This window comes from Amblyomma maculatum, chromosome 1 (assembly GCF_055883805.1).
Source record: "Amblyomma maculatum isolate TAMU_Amacu chromosome 1, ASM5588380v1, whole genome shotgun sequence".
Lineage (NCBI taxonomy): Eukaryota > Metazoa > Arthropoda > Arachnida > Ixodida > Ixodidae > Amblyomma > Amblyomma maculatum.
In genome coordinates, this window is record NC_139344.1 from 26,461,799 (window position 1) to 26,477,874 (window position 16,076).

Here is a 16,076-nt window from a genome sequence, read left to right on the forward strand (position 1 = left end):
CATCCAGGTGGGTTGTGGCGTCGTCGTGCTAAAATTCTCCTAGGGTCACTAATGGCTCCAATCTTCCGAGCCACTCGGGAGCTTCAGGAGCAAGTTTCTGAATTTCAATATATCTATTCATGGCTTCCCGAAAATAGATCCGTGCTGGCCGTGCGTCAGGATCGCAATGGTATCCTGCCATTCTCGAGCGCCAAATACAGTGGAGGGCCATTAGCATAATAAGGTCAAATGGCACCCCATCCTCATTCTCTACTGGCAAGTACCTAATACCATGCGAGTCTAATGGAAATTCCTTTTTTAAAGTGCTTTGTAAAATATCCTAAAAGTACACCCCTTCCCAACAATGCAGGAAAACGTGGTCTATAGTTTCTGGCTGTTTACAAATTAAGCAATGCGAACCCCAAGGTAAAAATAAATTCTTCCTTTCCAAGAACTTCTTTACTGGCAGTGTTTCCGTGTGTAACTTACGTTTCTTGCATTTGACGGGACCTGCATCGCCTTCACCCGCTTAAGTACGTCGCGTCCTGGTCCTCCACTGTATAAGGCCCTGTACATTGGTATGGGTAGAACTACGTCGCACAAATCGTTGTACAGCTTCTTCCTGCTAACACAAGATAAATATTCATAAGAAAATCGAACAGACAGGAATCGCACACTAGCGACAACTTCTCTAAAATAACCAAAAATGCGTCCCGATACACTTTCGGTCGAGACAACAAAGTGCGGCAGTGCATTTCCGAGCCTTAATTAGCACACAGTACGCAAAAATGGATCTTTTACATCGCGAACAAAAAAAAAATCTGCTGACAATCTGTCGTAGACACAAATGCCCCAAACCCAGTCCACCGTCCTTCACCCGCCTAAACAAACTTGTATGGCTACATCGTTCCCATTCTGCTGCCCACACAAAAATGGCAAATATCCGATGCAGTCTCTGTACGTTCATCCTTGCACAATGCAACACTTGCATCACGTACCACAGCTTCGACATAAAAAACATATTGCACACTGTGGCCCTGGCGAAAACTGACAATTGTTGCCCTTTCCACCCCTCCACCTTTTCCCACATGGCTTGAGTCTGTGCCCTCCAGTACGATTCGCTATCGCGATAACTATCTAGTGGGACTCCCAAGTACTTTACTGGTGTTGTCACCCAGGACATGTTTGCGAACTTCTCAGGCGCCGTTGGCCATTCTCCGTGCCAAAGCCCCAGGGACTTTGACCAATTTACTGTACTGCCGGAAACCTTTGTGAATTCTTTTACAGACGACACGGCCTCGATTACCCCTTCGCGATTCACTGCGAATACAGCCACATCGTCCGCATATGCCAGCAGCTTAAACTCTGCAGCTTGCAATTGGAAGCCACGAATTTTGTCGTTTTCTATCATATTTAAACACAGTGTCTCGATGTAAATGCAGAATAGCAGAGGGCTGAGGGGACAACCCTGGCGCACCGATCGCTGCACGTTTATGGGGGCCCCCAAACTCGTATTTACAATCAATCTTGTTGTGCAGCTCCGGTACGCCATGGCCACTCCCTCGCGAATGACGGACCCTACATTCACATGGTCGAGTATGCAGAACAGGATTTCATGTGAGACACAATCAAATGCTTTCTCCAAATCAAACTGAAGGATGGCTACACGACTGTTTGTGTGATCACAGCACTCAAGCACACTCCTCACTTTATGCACATTGGAAACAATGGATCTACCTTTGATCCCACACGTCTGGTGTGGTCCAACTAACTGTTGAATTACTGACTGTAGTCTACGGGCTAGAATTTTCATAAACACTTTGTAGTCTACATTCGTGAGTGCGATAGGGCGATATGCTGTAACCTGTTTTAACTCATCTGCTTCATTGTATTTAGGAATCAACACTGTGGGATTTGCCATAAGACGGGGGCAATACATTTACGTTGTAGGACTCGTTGTACACGGCTGTCAGTACCGGCACTATTTCATGTTTGTATGCTTTGTAGAACGCCGCGCTTAACCCACCGGGGCCGGGAGATTTTCCCGGGTTCAATTTTTCTATGGCAAGCTCGACCTCCGATGCGGTTATTGACAGCTCCAGCCTATCTTTCTGCTCATCATCTAATCGCGGTAAAGCGCCCAGAAACTTTCCTTTGAATGCGTTTACTTCCAAGTCTTGCTTTGTAAACAGCGTTCGATAATATTCAAGAAACGCCTGCTGGATATGACCACTTTCTCCAGATAACGTTCCGCCCCATTCGATCAGTTCAATGTGATTTCTCTGAGCACGCGTCTTCTCGACTCCTAGTGCTCGTTTCGACGGTGTCTCCCCAGCAGCTATATCTTGCGCCTTCGCCCGCACAAGCGCACCACGATAGCGCTCTTCTTCGAACAGTTCAATCCTGTTTTTTATTTTAATAATATCGTCCATCCATTTACCAGGCTCTTCGCTTTCTTTTTCAAGTAGTCTAGCCAGCAAGGATCTTAAATTGTCCTCCTCACGCTTCTCTTCTTGTCGTATACAGCTTGACCGTTCGATTGCTGCTATCTTTATTTGCTCTTTGCAAAGTTCCCACTGCTGCCATATTTTCATCTCCCCCCTAGACACTATTTTGCCAATTTCTTCGCTTACTTTCCTACTAAAGATATCATCTGTAATGAGCTTATTATTTAATTTCCACGTCTCCCACGAAAACTGATTGCCTCGCTTTTTTTGTCCCTATCCCGCACTCTATTAAACAATGATCAGAAAATGAAATTGGTACTACATTGTAACTACTGCATTTTGACATGACGTCTGTAGACACATAAATGCGATCCAGCCGCGCGTGGCTTGACCGCTGGAAATGTGTAAACTTCACACAACGCGTTCCTTCAAAACATTCCGCCACGTCGTCCAGGTTGCTAGTGTGTATAATTTCTGAGAGAGCCTCAGTACTTCTGTCCCTAAACGCTCTTGTACTGGATTTAGCACAGCCTCTCAAGACGCAATTAAAGTCGCCCATGACAATCAGGGATTTCTCACAACTGATGTACTTTTGTACGTTTTGAAAAAAGGCTACCCTCTCATCCACAACATTTGGAGCGTACACACTAATAATGCGCCAATACTTTTTGTTGTACAGAAAATCAACCCAAACACATCTGCCCGACGGACATGCCATATGTGCCTGAACCTCGAGTCCGGGTAATTTCTTAACAAAAATAACACAGCCCGCAGACGTGCCAATTGCGTGGCTCACTACTGCAAAATACCTAGACGTGAAACGTCGCACCATGTTACCGGTCTCTTCTTCCCCGTCAACTTTCGTTTCCTGCACGGCCAGGACGTCGATGTCATGCTCAGTTAAAAGGCGGTACACCTGGCCCTGCTTCTTCTTGCTTGCCAGTCCCCTGACATTAAGTGTACCTACTTTTATCGGAGCCGCAGAAGCCATTTTCATACAGAGGAAAGAGGCCGGTAACATGGTGCTTACCTCTCGCGTCTAGCGCGTGGCTAGACAACGTCTTTGACACCGGAGCCATCCGGTGCTGGCGGCAGGCCTGACTGCGGTGGCGGTTTGTCGTGGTCTCTCCTCTCCGCCGACACATTAGATTGCGACCGCAAAGTGGACCGCCGTCCTTGGCTGGTTTTTGCCGGCGGCTCCTCGACGCTGGAAGCTGTCGCCTTATCTCCCTCAGCACTGGTCTGGGCGTGGGACCGCTTCGATGGGGCAGGAACGCCGGTGGAGCGGGCGGCGTTCTTGTCATGGTTCTGCTCAAACAGAGACGCTGGTTCTGCTCCCTTGAGTGCCGGCCCACTTATTCCTTCAGTCGGCTCCTCCATCTGGTTTCCCGCAGGTTCTCCCGCTTCAGGTTTCCGCCCGGCATCGCTGCTGGAAGGTCCTGAAGAGTCCGTAGCGTCGGTTTTCTTTTCCTCTTCCCCAATGCATTTTGCGGATTCCTCGGCCTCCACTACGTCCATCAGGAGCTCCGCCGTGTCGTCTTTTGACGCTGCACCCGTAGCTGCCGCGTAAGTGCGTACACAATCGTTGTCTGCGTGGCCGTACCGCCGACATTTCGTACAGCGGGGGACTTTGCATTCCCGGCGCACGTGACCGGTGCCGTGGCAGCGGAGGTACTGCATCGGCCGTCCAGGCGCCACGACAAGGGCCAACTCTCCGGCGACGCGTACCTGATGTGGCAGGTCGTCCACTTTCAGGCCCGGCTTCAACTTCAGTAGGACAGTCCTTGTTGTAGAACCCTTGTCATTGACGCCTTGTATCCGCCACCGCTCACGCGTGACTTCCGTCACCTTGCCAAATGCCGCGAACGCCGTCCGGATGTCGTCGTCGGCCACGCCGTGAAGCATCCAGTGAAGCCGCAGCTTTACCTGCTGGTCTTCCGGGTCGATGATAAGACAGCGGCGTTTCTTCACTTGCAGCTCCTTGAAGGCGAGCAGCTTCTTTGTTGCCTCCGCACTCCGCAGGGTAACCGCCCAGACATGGTTGATTTGGTACGCCCCCAACGCAACCACGTCGGGGAGCGTACCAGACTCGGCCAGGGCGTCTCGAAAATCTTCGACCCGGAAAGGCCTCACTCGTACATCACCGTGAAGAAACACCGTGTTCAAAACAACACGACCGGTTGGCAGTGTAGGCAAAATAATCTGGTGGTCCTTATCTTCACTTGCATCGATCCTGTTTCCGCGGCCGTCAACGGCCGCTATCGCCGCTCCGTTGGAGCCCATGACCCTGCGTTCCGTTTAGCTCGGCTGCCGGAAGCAGAATACTTTACCACTGCGCCACGCCCCAGACTTTTTATTTTTCTTTATTGCCTGGATAGAGAAACGCTATTCATAATTCCCCTTGTCTACAGTGAGAATGATAGCGGGATTCAGCGAGTGACAAATACTGCGCCTTTCCTGTAGACGAATTGTAGAACGCCGGTGAACTTTAATTCGTTCAATGAAATGCTGGTTGTGTTCGACAAGGGGCGCGCGATGTACCCTCACAACAAGACGATTTCCCAGAGCAGCCGCGAAAGAGGCCCGGAACACTGAATATTTCCAGAGCGCACTGCCACGGGCGCTTTACGGCCAGGCATTTCAGAACTAAGCCACAGCCATTTTGCCGCTCTGGCGGATGTCTACAGCGGCAAGTTTTAATCCATTCGGCTTTAAAGGCCCACTGTCCACCCTCCGGTCGAAAATATTTTCTCCCCCGGTGACTGTGAGACTTCGCCCCTAGAACCCAAGGCCGCAAAATGTTTTTGAAAAGAGTAACTAATAACGCAGTTACAGCCACCGCCATCGGTGCCCTTTTAGTGACCCTTGACGTGGTGTCCCTTTACACGAACATTCCGCGCGAGGACGGGATCCAAGCTCTGATCACATCATATGAAAAACACAAAGCCCCAAACTCCCCTAGCCCAACCGTCATCGCGTCACTCGATAACCTGATTCTAAAACTCAATTCCTTCGAATTCAACAACTCGTATTACCTACAAATCAGTGGTACAGCCATGGGAACGAAAATGGCGCCAAACTATGCTAACATATTCATGGATCACATTGAGTCTGACTTCCTACGTTCGTACCCAAAAAAAAAAAACAGCTGTTTATAAACGCTTCCTAGATGATATATTTATCATATGGACAGAAAGCGAGCATGAACTCATCCAATTCATTACCTCATTTAACAACGTACATCCCAACCTCTCATTCACACATACCTACTCATCCACTCAAATTAACTCCCTGGACGTATTAATTCAATTTGAAGACAGGGCACCAATCACTAATGACTACAGAAAACCCACGGACAGACAACAATACCTTCATTTTAAAAGCTGCCACCCGCGCCACTGCAAAACATCAATTCCATACTTTCAGGCAATAAGATTCAAACGAATCTGCTCACGCTCAAAAGATTTTGAGGAAAATTCCAACCGTATGCGGGAGGTTCTGAAACACCAGCCCTATCCGCCAACTATTATTGATGATGCCATCCAAAAAGCGGGATTAATTCATCGCAATGAAACATTTGGGGAAGGCCGGCCGGCAGCACAAAATGAACACCGCTCAAACCTGATCTTAACTTTCGTAAACAACCTTCCGAACATCAACAAAATACTAAAAAGAAACACTTTAACGTCATCGAACAAAGAAATCGCCTCTCCAAAATTTTTTCTGTGGTTCCGCGGGATACACACACACAACCAAAAAATTTACAAAATTACGTAGTACACTCTACTATCGATAAAGCAGATCTTGTGGGTTGTATGCCACGCGGAAAGAATAGATGTCAAGTTTGCAAACACATGCAAACAACGACCACGGCAAAGAGCACACACTCTGATTTTAAACACTCCATCCGCGGAAATTTGAATTGTGACTCCAGGAACGTGGTATATATGCTCGAGTGTGGCGAGTGTCAAATGCAATTCGCAACTTTCACGTACAGTGCCGCCGCCACGCGGCCGCTTCCGGTACCGCCCTTAAGGTGATACTCGGAAAACGGCTCGTGCTCCTCCAGCTTGCTGCTGCGTCTCCCGCGAAAATTCTTTACGTGGAGCTCGGTACTGCAGCTCCTGTAGTGTGTAACTGCTTTTCGAGTTGACTTTGGCTCGCAGCCATGACAATAGATTAATAATATAACTTCTATTTTGGTATGTGGGGCACGCGTAGTATGAGGGGAAAACATAAAAGCAGTCGAATCTTCCGTACACCGATGTGTTCTGACTGCACGGTCAAAGGCGGGATAAACTTTCACATGTTACCTCCAGATTATATGCCCCGGAAGGAGAGGATAATTAAGTTAATTAAGATTTCGGTAAGATCAAGTCGGTTACTTTATCGTGAAAAGCATTGTGATAAATCCTGGTCGACAAAGAAACACCCCCTTAGTGACAGTATGAGCGGCGTAGCTATCTCATTTCTGGGGTTATGCATGGGCCTCGTTTTTCATTGCCGCTATAAATTCTGAGCAGAACCAAGTTTCGCAAAAAAAAAAAAAAAAACTGCGACTAAAGCGATGACGGTTTTCGGTGCGCATTTTTGATGTGAGAAGTTAGACTGGCGTAAGTTGCGAGCCATACCTGCCTGATATCATTTTTGATGCCGACCAATTCATGGCCCACACATGTTTGAGAAATTAAGAATGTTTGTTTCCTACCCGGTTGAGTGAATGCAGTGTTTGCAATCAGCACCTGCCATATGAACGCTAGACTAGGAGCATGTGTTGAACGTTACGGAACATACACTCGCACTCCACATTGAGACTGTTCTCAAAGCCGGCGCTCTAGCTGTCTTGCTTTTCAAGTAACTATTCCCGAAAAATTGTCTGTGTCAGCACTGGGTCATCACTTGCGAAAGTCAAAATCACTGCCTATCAGAGGTGCAGCAAAAAAAAAAAAAAGAAAGAAAAGTAAAACAGGTTGGTTAAGGTGATCACAGTAGACCATCATTATTACCTTGTATTGATGTTTTCTTGTTCCCAAACAGGGTAGTAGGTACTTCGATGCGACGGCGTATATTTTGAAGTCAAGGAAAAACTTTGGCCACATAAAATTCGGGCTTGGCTGCTCGGCATGCCTGTGCTACGCGTGTGAATGCACAGCACGACTTCTTGAAATGCTGCAGTTCGCGAGTGCCCGTGATCCCTGGATAAAAGTGGAAAGTTTTATCTATATGCATGTTTATTGTCGAACGTTTCTCTGTAGCACTTTGTGGCGCGATTAGTGTCGCCTGGGAACCTGTTGTACTTGCGCACAACACAGTCAGCAGTAGGATGTTTCACATACCTGACCCGCCACACTCGAGGGGTCTTTTGTATCGCACCCCTGCAACGCATGCTCACAAAGGGCTTGCATATGCTGACTGACAACGCCGTGCATACGTTCGCACCACAGAACACTCGCGCGAATATTTTAATGCAGCTTCAGGAAACGTAGCCCAGCGTCCCAGCACAACGCACTTGAAGCGTGACAGCCGGATCACCTTAAGGGCAGCCATATTGGATTTCCAGTGGCGCCGCCTATAACCCGTGAAAGTTGCGAATATCAACAACCATCGCGCGCACACCAAATCTCTCCCCCACCTTCCCCTGTCCAAACACCTGCAACAGAAAAGTCACGAATTCGACAAACTTCAAGTTTTCCTGCTCCAGAGCGGCTTCCATAGCAACCGCAAACGGTAACAACGAGAATCGTACTTTATATTTAAATGTAATGCCCTGCAGGCCGGTATAAATGAGAGCCCTGGTATTCTTTCTCCACTTCAAAGTTCAGTTATCCCGTAAATTCCTTCCTCAAACACACCCAAAACGGCCAAGTCAAGCTTACTGCAGGTGGCCCAAAGGAATGTTAGCCTCCCCCACCATACACACAATGAAGGTCACACAATTCCTGCTTTTGTTGCCTGGGGTCATACCTATTACTGTGCTTCCTTCCATTGCCGTCCTTTTTTTTTTCTTTTTTTCGCTCTCTCCACCTGCACTTTCTTTCACTTCCCGCCTGCACCTGCTTTTTACCCCACCCATCACTACAATGCCATTGTACACCTCTGCGCACCTGTCTCTTTTTCCACTCTTTGCATATAGAACCTACCCCCATCGCTTGCATTCGCACTCCTGATGAAGGCCAGCTTCTGGTCGAAACGTCGAGTCCAATAAAATGTTTCTTTAAATGAAGCGTACCCTTCTCTCTCTCTCTCTCTCTCTCTATATATATATATATATATATATATATATATATATATATATATATATATATATATATATATATATATATAAGTGACAAACGAAGACCAACGTGTGAAACAATTTATTGACGTTGGTCTTCGTTTTTCACTACAATTGACCGTGGCCAAGATTTCATTTTAGTGTATTATATATACAACAAAACTCCCATTGCGTAATAAAATAAGGGAGGTGTGCGCCTTCAGTGATTTAAGTACAGGAGCAAGAATGGCTTCCAATTCTGTAAATGTGAAACAAAACTTTCATTTTTTGGAAACGCGTCGTGTACGTGTTTTCTGCAGAAGGTCGCCCCACGTAGTTTGTCCGCGGCTGTATAAATATAATTTAATGTATATAGGCCGACTGCCAGAGCTGCATGTCTGTGACCTCGTACTTAGGTGCGCATATTTTTTTTTTTTTTCAGACTGTCTGAACCAGTTTCGCGCATTACATTCTTCTCTGTCATCATGACCATGCAATTTGGTTTTTAGTGTTCGCTGAATGTTTTATTTACGAATAACCTCCAATCTTAAACAGAGATATTGATGAGCATTTTTTTTTTCTGGTCATATTGTATTAACCCTTACCTATAATTGCTAATTTTGAAGACACTTTTATTAATGTATTGCCTACATTTCTTGAGAGTCCATAAGTTGCGTTCGCTATATCCTTAGTGCGCATTATCTCATCGCTCTGGTTTTCTTCGGTGCAAAACTATGTAGTCGGACGGCGCTATACGGCGCCGTCCGTGTTAAACGTCTTTAGTTGCATGGTTGGAGTTATTGTACAGAAGGGAAATGAGCGGTATCTGCCTCACGTCTCGGTGGGCCCCTGCACAATTGGAGGTGCATATGTTGCCGGAAGGCAAGGTTTTGTTTTTAAAATATGCAGCCGATTTAATTAACTTTTCCAAATGCTAACTAAGTGCGAAAACACGTAACACTTCCTTCTATTTTCGGCTGACGCCTGAAGCTTAATTCTGACAAAGGTAGCCAAAATTAGTGCCCTTAGTGGCAGCGCTCTCTAAAATTTGGGCGCTTTCCTGGCGATATATATTTTTTTTTTTCCGAGCTCGTCCGAGGCTCTAGCTACGCTAGGTTGGCCAACTCCAAGATAATGCAAGCCACAATATTTTTGGTCGGGTCATGTCGTCTTTTGCAGTTCTCGCACTAAAAATCCTGCTCAAGCGAGCGTAGCGAAGAGAAGGCAAGAATCCGGCACCGAGTCGTTTCTCTCCGGGAACTTTTCTCATTACTCAGCTTATCACTGTAGTTAGGGTTCTTGACTCCAACCGTATGTGCCGCGGCGCGCTTTTTTTTTTTTTTTTTCATGCATAAAGGAAGAATAGAACTTGTTTTTCCACGGCTTCCCCAACCTCCTTTCCCTGTTACCAGATTCCCCGACTCCCAGTCGCCACGCTACACGTTGCGACGGCTACGAGTGAGCATTTCTAGCCTCCTTTCCCCATGCTCCTCTCTCCCAATCACTGCTAGCCGTGTACTGACTCCAACCGTTGTCGACTCAGATCGTGAACTGGAAGACCCGCCAACGTTCCGACCTGAACTGTCCTCCCTTTTCTAAAAGGCCATCTTCTTGACAAGTGAGTAAATATTTTTTGTATTCTTTGTTACATGTAGTCACGGACAAAACTTTGGCAGATGCGAAATCATGGAAAATTCTGCTTTGCCTCGGTAGGCGGCGAGGTAATAATTAATATTGATCCAGCAGATCTAGGTGACTACGAAGAGGTCATTTCATTTACCCAGAATGTGTGTCCTGCAAAATTTTGCCCATGACTGCATCATAGATTCGGATAATTTCCGATCGCTATAAAAAAGAAGAACCGAACAAGGGTAAATAGGGTACTCCTCAGGTCGCAGATGAGCCAACGTTTCGACAAGTGGACTTGTCTTCGTCTGGGCATACGCACATGCACATATTGCTCGAGACCGGCAATTTCCCGAATTTTCGCCCATTTTTTTTTTTTTTTTTCATGTCCGTGACCGATATATACACAGCGTAAAATTTTCCATGATTGCATCACAGGTACTTTCACGTCGCGTAAAAATTTCGGTTATGGACATTAAAAAAAAATTCGGCGAAAATTCGGGAAATTGCCGTTATGTGCATGTACGTATATGTCGCGACCATTTAGGCCGCAGTGAGTCTGCTTTTGGTAGAACTGAGTTTCAGCGCGGTATGCAGGAGATCTTTAAACGAGATTAACCAAGTCAAACAATTGAAGTTAATCAGCAAAGGCAATATATAGTGTTAAATCCTGTACTTAATGTCAAGGGGGTCTCGGGGGATCCGAGACCCCCCAGTAATATTTAAGAGGGGTCCGAGACCCCCCGAGCATGAAAGTATAATGACTGTATGAATACAAAACAGGCACCCATTTTTTGTTCTTGTCAGTGGTGTAATCGGAAGATTTCTTCTCTATCGTTTCGGCAGTTTCGCAGTGGGTATTAACAAGAACAAGTAACGTGTTTTCGAAAACCAGAGATGGAGAAAAATAATCTCCCCTTCCCCCTTCCCCCATCCACTTTCCCTTTCTCCTCTTTGTATAAAACGATTTGCTAAAGAGGCAACCAGCCGATTTTCCGGTTGCCCTCTCTATTTCCCTTTTCACCAGTGCTCGAATCACTACAGACCCCCCTCCGATGGAGCCAGATTTTAAGCACTGGAAATCCTTCATCCTCGTGACGTATTGTCAAACTGAATATGGTTCTGTTAACTGGTGCTTATCAAGGAATGTTTCCTTGAGTATCATATATTTCGGTTCCCATAGAATAACGGTTTGTTCCACTTACATTTTATCGTTTTTTGTTTCTATAATTTTACCTTGATGGCCACCAAACTTATTTATTACGCACTTGTATACCCTGCATATGATGTATGAGAAGATATACTTTTGGACAATGTCCTGCTTTGGGCATTTAACAAAACTTGAAGTTGGGCTAGATGGTGCATTGTAATTTGACTGAAAATAAAGCGCACGGGAAGACGCACACGTGTCTTCTTCTCTTGTGTGCGTCTTCCCGTGCGCTTTATCTTCAGTCAAATTGCTTTGGGCATCGCTGGCTGGGCAGCGGACATCTTGAGTAGAGATTTTGTGCAGAGTGGAGGTGGTGGTTTCTAACGATTTATTGCGTTTGCACCTGGTGGAATGCGCGCAGTATTATAACGCCGCGTACGTATTGTCTAAATGACGACTGCTACAGATGCGCACATAAGTTTGCAGCAGCGCATTGTCTATCTCAAGAGGCTGAAAAAAGTTGATGATGGTGGATTTTTAAAGGAATAATTTTGTGCGGAAAGAATTAATTCAAAGCCAATGTGAATTACTGGCGTAGTGAACGCTTGCAAAACCTAGATGTCCACCCCATGCATTTTAAAGCTTTCGGAATGGACTCTCACCGACTGCTCAGAATAGTACGCTCTCGACTGCATATTTCGCTCCTTTTTCAGCGCAGGATGGATCGGTTACTTGCGGTAGTCCGATTCCCTCAAGAAAATGACAGCCTGGCAGCGGTTCCAGTGGCCTGGCTGTCCGAGAACAGGAGCCAGTGCTTTTGGCTCACCTCGGTAAAGGGCTCAGAAGTGCTGGCTCTTGCCGAGCAAAAAGCGGAGCCGGACAGTGGTTGGGAGCAATTCCCAGTGGTAGTGATGACTACGTGCCGTAAGTAATGCCCTCTAGACTCCCGATCTTAATGTTTTCATGTGTAACCTAATTGTAACCTAATTGACATATTGTTGCTTGTGTACTGTGACGTTAATTAAGACACTCAGGTCTATTCACATATGTGTATAGAGTGTATTCAACAACTGGACTATTTATCTTAGCTGCATCAAATAACTCATATCAGCATATAAAAGAAAGTTGCACAATAAGTAATCTTACGTAGTTTTCTATAAGCTATGCGTGGTGCTGTGCTATCATTTCTATGTTCACAGAATATCATTCGAACCACGGATGCGAGCCAGAATGGTACGGTTTATCTCCTAAAAAAAAATTAAGAAATGCATTAATTTTTTGGTCTTCAAGAACTGGCTGAGGAGAGCAGTGTTTAGAAAAACTAGTTAATGGTCAGTGCCCACTGTACACATTGGCTTCTTGGATTTTTTTTTCTCATTTATAAACTACCGCCCCGCAAATTTAAAGTATGATTCTGTCCAGGGACATGGCTCCAATTCAAGGTTGGTGCATATAGCGAGTAGCTTTAAGAAAAGTAGTAAGAGTTTCTCATTTCAAAGCCTACCAATATTGGAGTACTTGTATTTTCTACTGCCCTCCTTTCTCACTAAGTATATGCTGGTTTGTTGTTCTCGATTCTTCGAGAAAACCTTGCTGTATGCTATAGTGCATGCAAATAGAAACCACACAAATAAAAGGTGCTTATATGTGCAGCACTCTATCAGAAAGTGAGACCTAAATATACTGCGCAAGAATGGAGAGCAAAGCAGCAATAATTTAATCCCTTTAGAGGTATCAGCACCATGCTGGAAAGTCGACTATTTTAGCAAGCGCAACTCAATATATAGTGAGTGAACATGCCTGGGGTTTGCCCATTAGTTGCATTTCAAGAGAGTTTTGAGAGTGTCAGGACTCAATAACAGACAGCTCATATATGCTTCTTTTTATCAGCAGCTATCAACTCTTTAGCTTTATGCACCTAATCTCAAGTGTACGTCTTCATGATGCAATCATATTATTATAACTAATTTACCTCACTACGCGCAGTTATCCTGTGTCTGATCAAAAATATCTAAAAGAAGCTAGGCAAATAGCATTGGACTCCGTAATGGTATCTGGAAGGAAACATGTTCAGTCCAGTACTACATGCCATTTATTCACAGTAGCTATTCAGAAAACCTCATTTCAAAAATTCGGGGATAGAATTGCACGCCCAAACATTGATGTTCCCCAATTCAATGATGGCGGTGCACTATACTAAGTGCGGCCCAGGTAATAAACTTCAAACAATGGTTCAACATCTAAACAATCAAAACAGAACACGCAGAAGAGGTAGTGTGTGCAGTTATAATCGTATTTAGCTTCTTATATTCGCTACCATGATGACGAAAAATGTATTTCCTATTATTTTTTTTCTTAGGTACATACAGAAAGGCGGAGAAGAAAGCCAGGCTCACAGAGTGCACGTCTGCCATTGAGACAGACAAATCTGGTAATTCAAGTTAAATAAGTGCTTTATGTTTCAATATGCTGAAGTTATTGCATAGGATAAACAAGCGTGCGTTTTCCTTTTTATGTATAGGCACTGATGCAAAAGTGGCAAGGCTGCCCACACCTCGTAAGCCAATTTTCTATTTCACGGTAGATAAGGTTGAGAACCGTTGCTGCAGTTTCCGATTATTATACTGTTTTCACTTAAGCAAATAATTTCTGGGGTGGCTATTATGGCATTATCTACGGTGTAGTTTTTAATGATTGCTATGACTCTACGTGATAACAATATGTAGCGCTATATTTTTCCTAAAAGCATAACTATGTAATGTCGCAAAGTCGTACGCGTGCTAAAAGCACTTGATTATGCGTTCACTTAAATATATGTCTGGTATTCAGAGGGACCTTAGGAATTGCTTGATTAATTAAGGAACTGTCAAATGAAGGCAATATTGGTGAGGAGATTCTCGCAATATAAATAAAGATGAGTATCCTAAATAAAGTATGCTTAATTAGGTTGGATATTACTGTGTCGAGTCCGGGCATTTTAGTATGAGACGAGCATGAATGAGACGTACGCAAAAATGCGCTTTCATTTTTCACTCTTGGGCGTATCTCGAATACATGTATACTTATGCTGCAATTAAGAGTTTGAGAGTGAGGAGTTTGAGAATGACTAATTAATTACATACAGAGTTGTGTTGCTACTAAAAGCAAATGCTGTTGTAAATATTTAGACCAAGTCGGTTCTGTGAGACAACCTCCGGACAAGCAGCTGGTAGCGAATGGCAAGCAGGCAATGCGAAAATGTGGTCCATTAATGCTGCATACAATTAATATAGCATTATGACCTCATCGCTAAGGTCGGGATTATGCATCGCCGAAGTTTTTGCTCATCCGTAGATGACGAATAAAACCTGTGTGAGAGGTTAATAAAACGTGACTGTGACAATGACCATGCATTTTTAATGCAACTTATGCTAGCTTTTATGCTGAGTGCATATTTGCCAAATCTATAACTATAAAACTTAGGGCAGTAATTGCTTGTTCAGGTTGTGACAGCTGTTGGTAAGGTAATAAATGGGCTGACTGTTTCTAATCGTGTCAAATCGAATTGTTTTATTTGTGCTGCGCTGCTGCTAAGCTGCTTGGCACGAGTGGTAGGAGCCCCATCTACATTGGCAGGGACACTGAGCCACCTCTGCAGAACGAAGCCGAGGATATTAGGGGTGAGTTTGATCTTCAGGTTCTATGTATATTACATATAACTTACTTAATACGCAAATATTAAATCCAAAATCGCGCAGAGCTGCTCAATATATATGTAACTGCAGATATGCGTGTTTTACCAGAACAAAATTACAAGCTTCTGAACCCAATTTTCCACAGTAAGGCTCAAATACTATCCTTCTTAATCCGGTCTTCACCCCACTCACATAATGAGCGACCCGCCAGTTTGGCTGCTAAGAATATATATCTAAAAGAAAATAACTTTCTTCGCGGTTAGTACGTCCCTGCTTTTCGTACCCTCTCAGTCGCATACCACAGCACATTCCTTCGCAGCGCGCCAAGATGCTGCCCAGCGATAACATCACATGTTCATTTTTTTACATTAGCTCTAGGGGGGCAAGAACTCGAAAAGAGTGCCAGCGACTTGAAAGAGTGCCAGTGGCCTTGACAGGAGTGCGGGCGCGAGCTTGCTCGGCCCCCATCTGGTTGAGCAAGCCTAGTGTTTATTACATTCTCTTTACCGCGCCGCGATTGGGGAGGGCGCTGTCCACTGCCACAAACCATTGAAACGTGTGATAGCAGCAAACGCTATTAGAAGCGAACGAGGCTTAAAGTCGGCCTCAGGATTGTGGTTGCCCGCGTTCTTTCGTTGATGAGTGATGGCTTGAAAGATAGACCCCCTTTCGAAAAAAATAAAAATAAAGATCTCAAGTTTTTTTTTCTTCCCCGCGTAATCACCCCTTCCCCCAAACTGACCTCAATTTTTTTAAATACCAAAAGCGAGTTAATCATTACTAGAGTAAATACGGTAATTGTGATATGCTTCCTGCCGTTAGCGCATACAAATGTTCCAAAAAAAAACCGCCCATAATGTAAAAAAAGAAAGTACATCTAAATTATCGGTGCTTAGTGTCGACTAAGGGCTAAATTTAATCTTCAGCAAGGATGGCTTCCAACGGTA

The 16,076-nt window shown here is 44.9% G+C and overlaps 1 protein-coding gene across 1 annotated transcript; it reads right to left on the bottom strand.

Moving 5' to 3' along the window:
• Positions 1-3,476: 3,476 nt before the first annotated feature.
• LOC146201978 (uncharacterized) lies at positions 3,477-4,721 on the bottom strand. Its single transcript, XM_084599880.1, has one exon. The coding sequence runs from the start codon at positions 4,707-4,709 to the stop codon at positions 3,477-3,479; it is 1,233 nt and encodes a 410-aa protein (XP_084456006.1). The 5' UTR covers positions 4,710-4,721.
• Between the last annotated feature and the right edge of the window lie 11,355 nt (positions 4,722-16,076).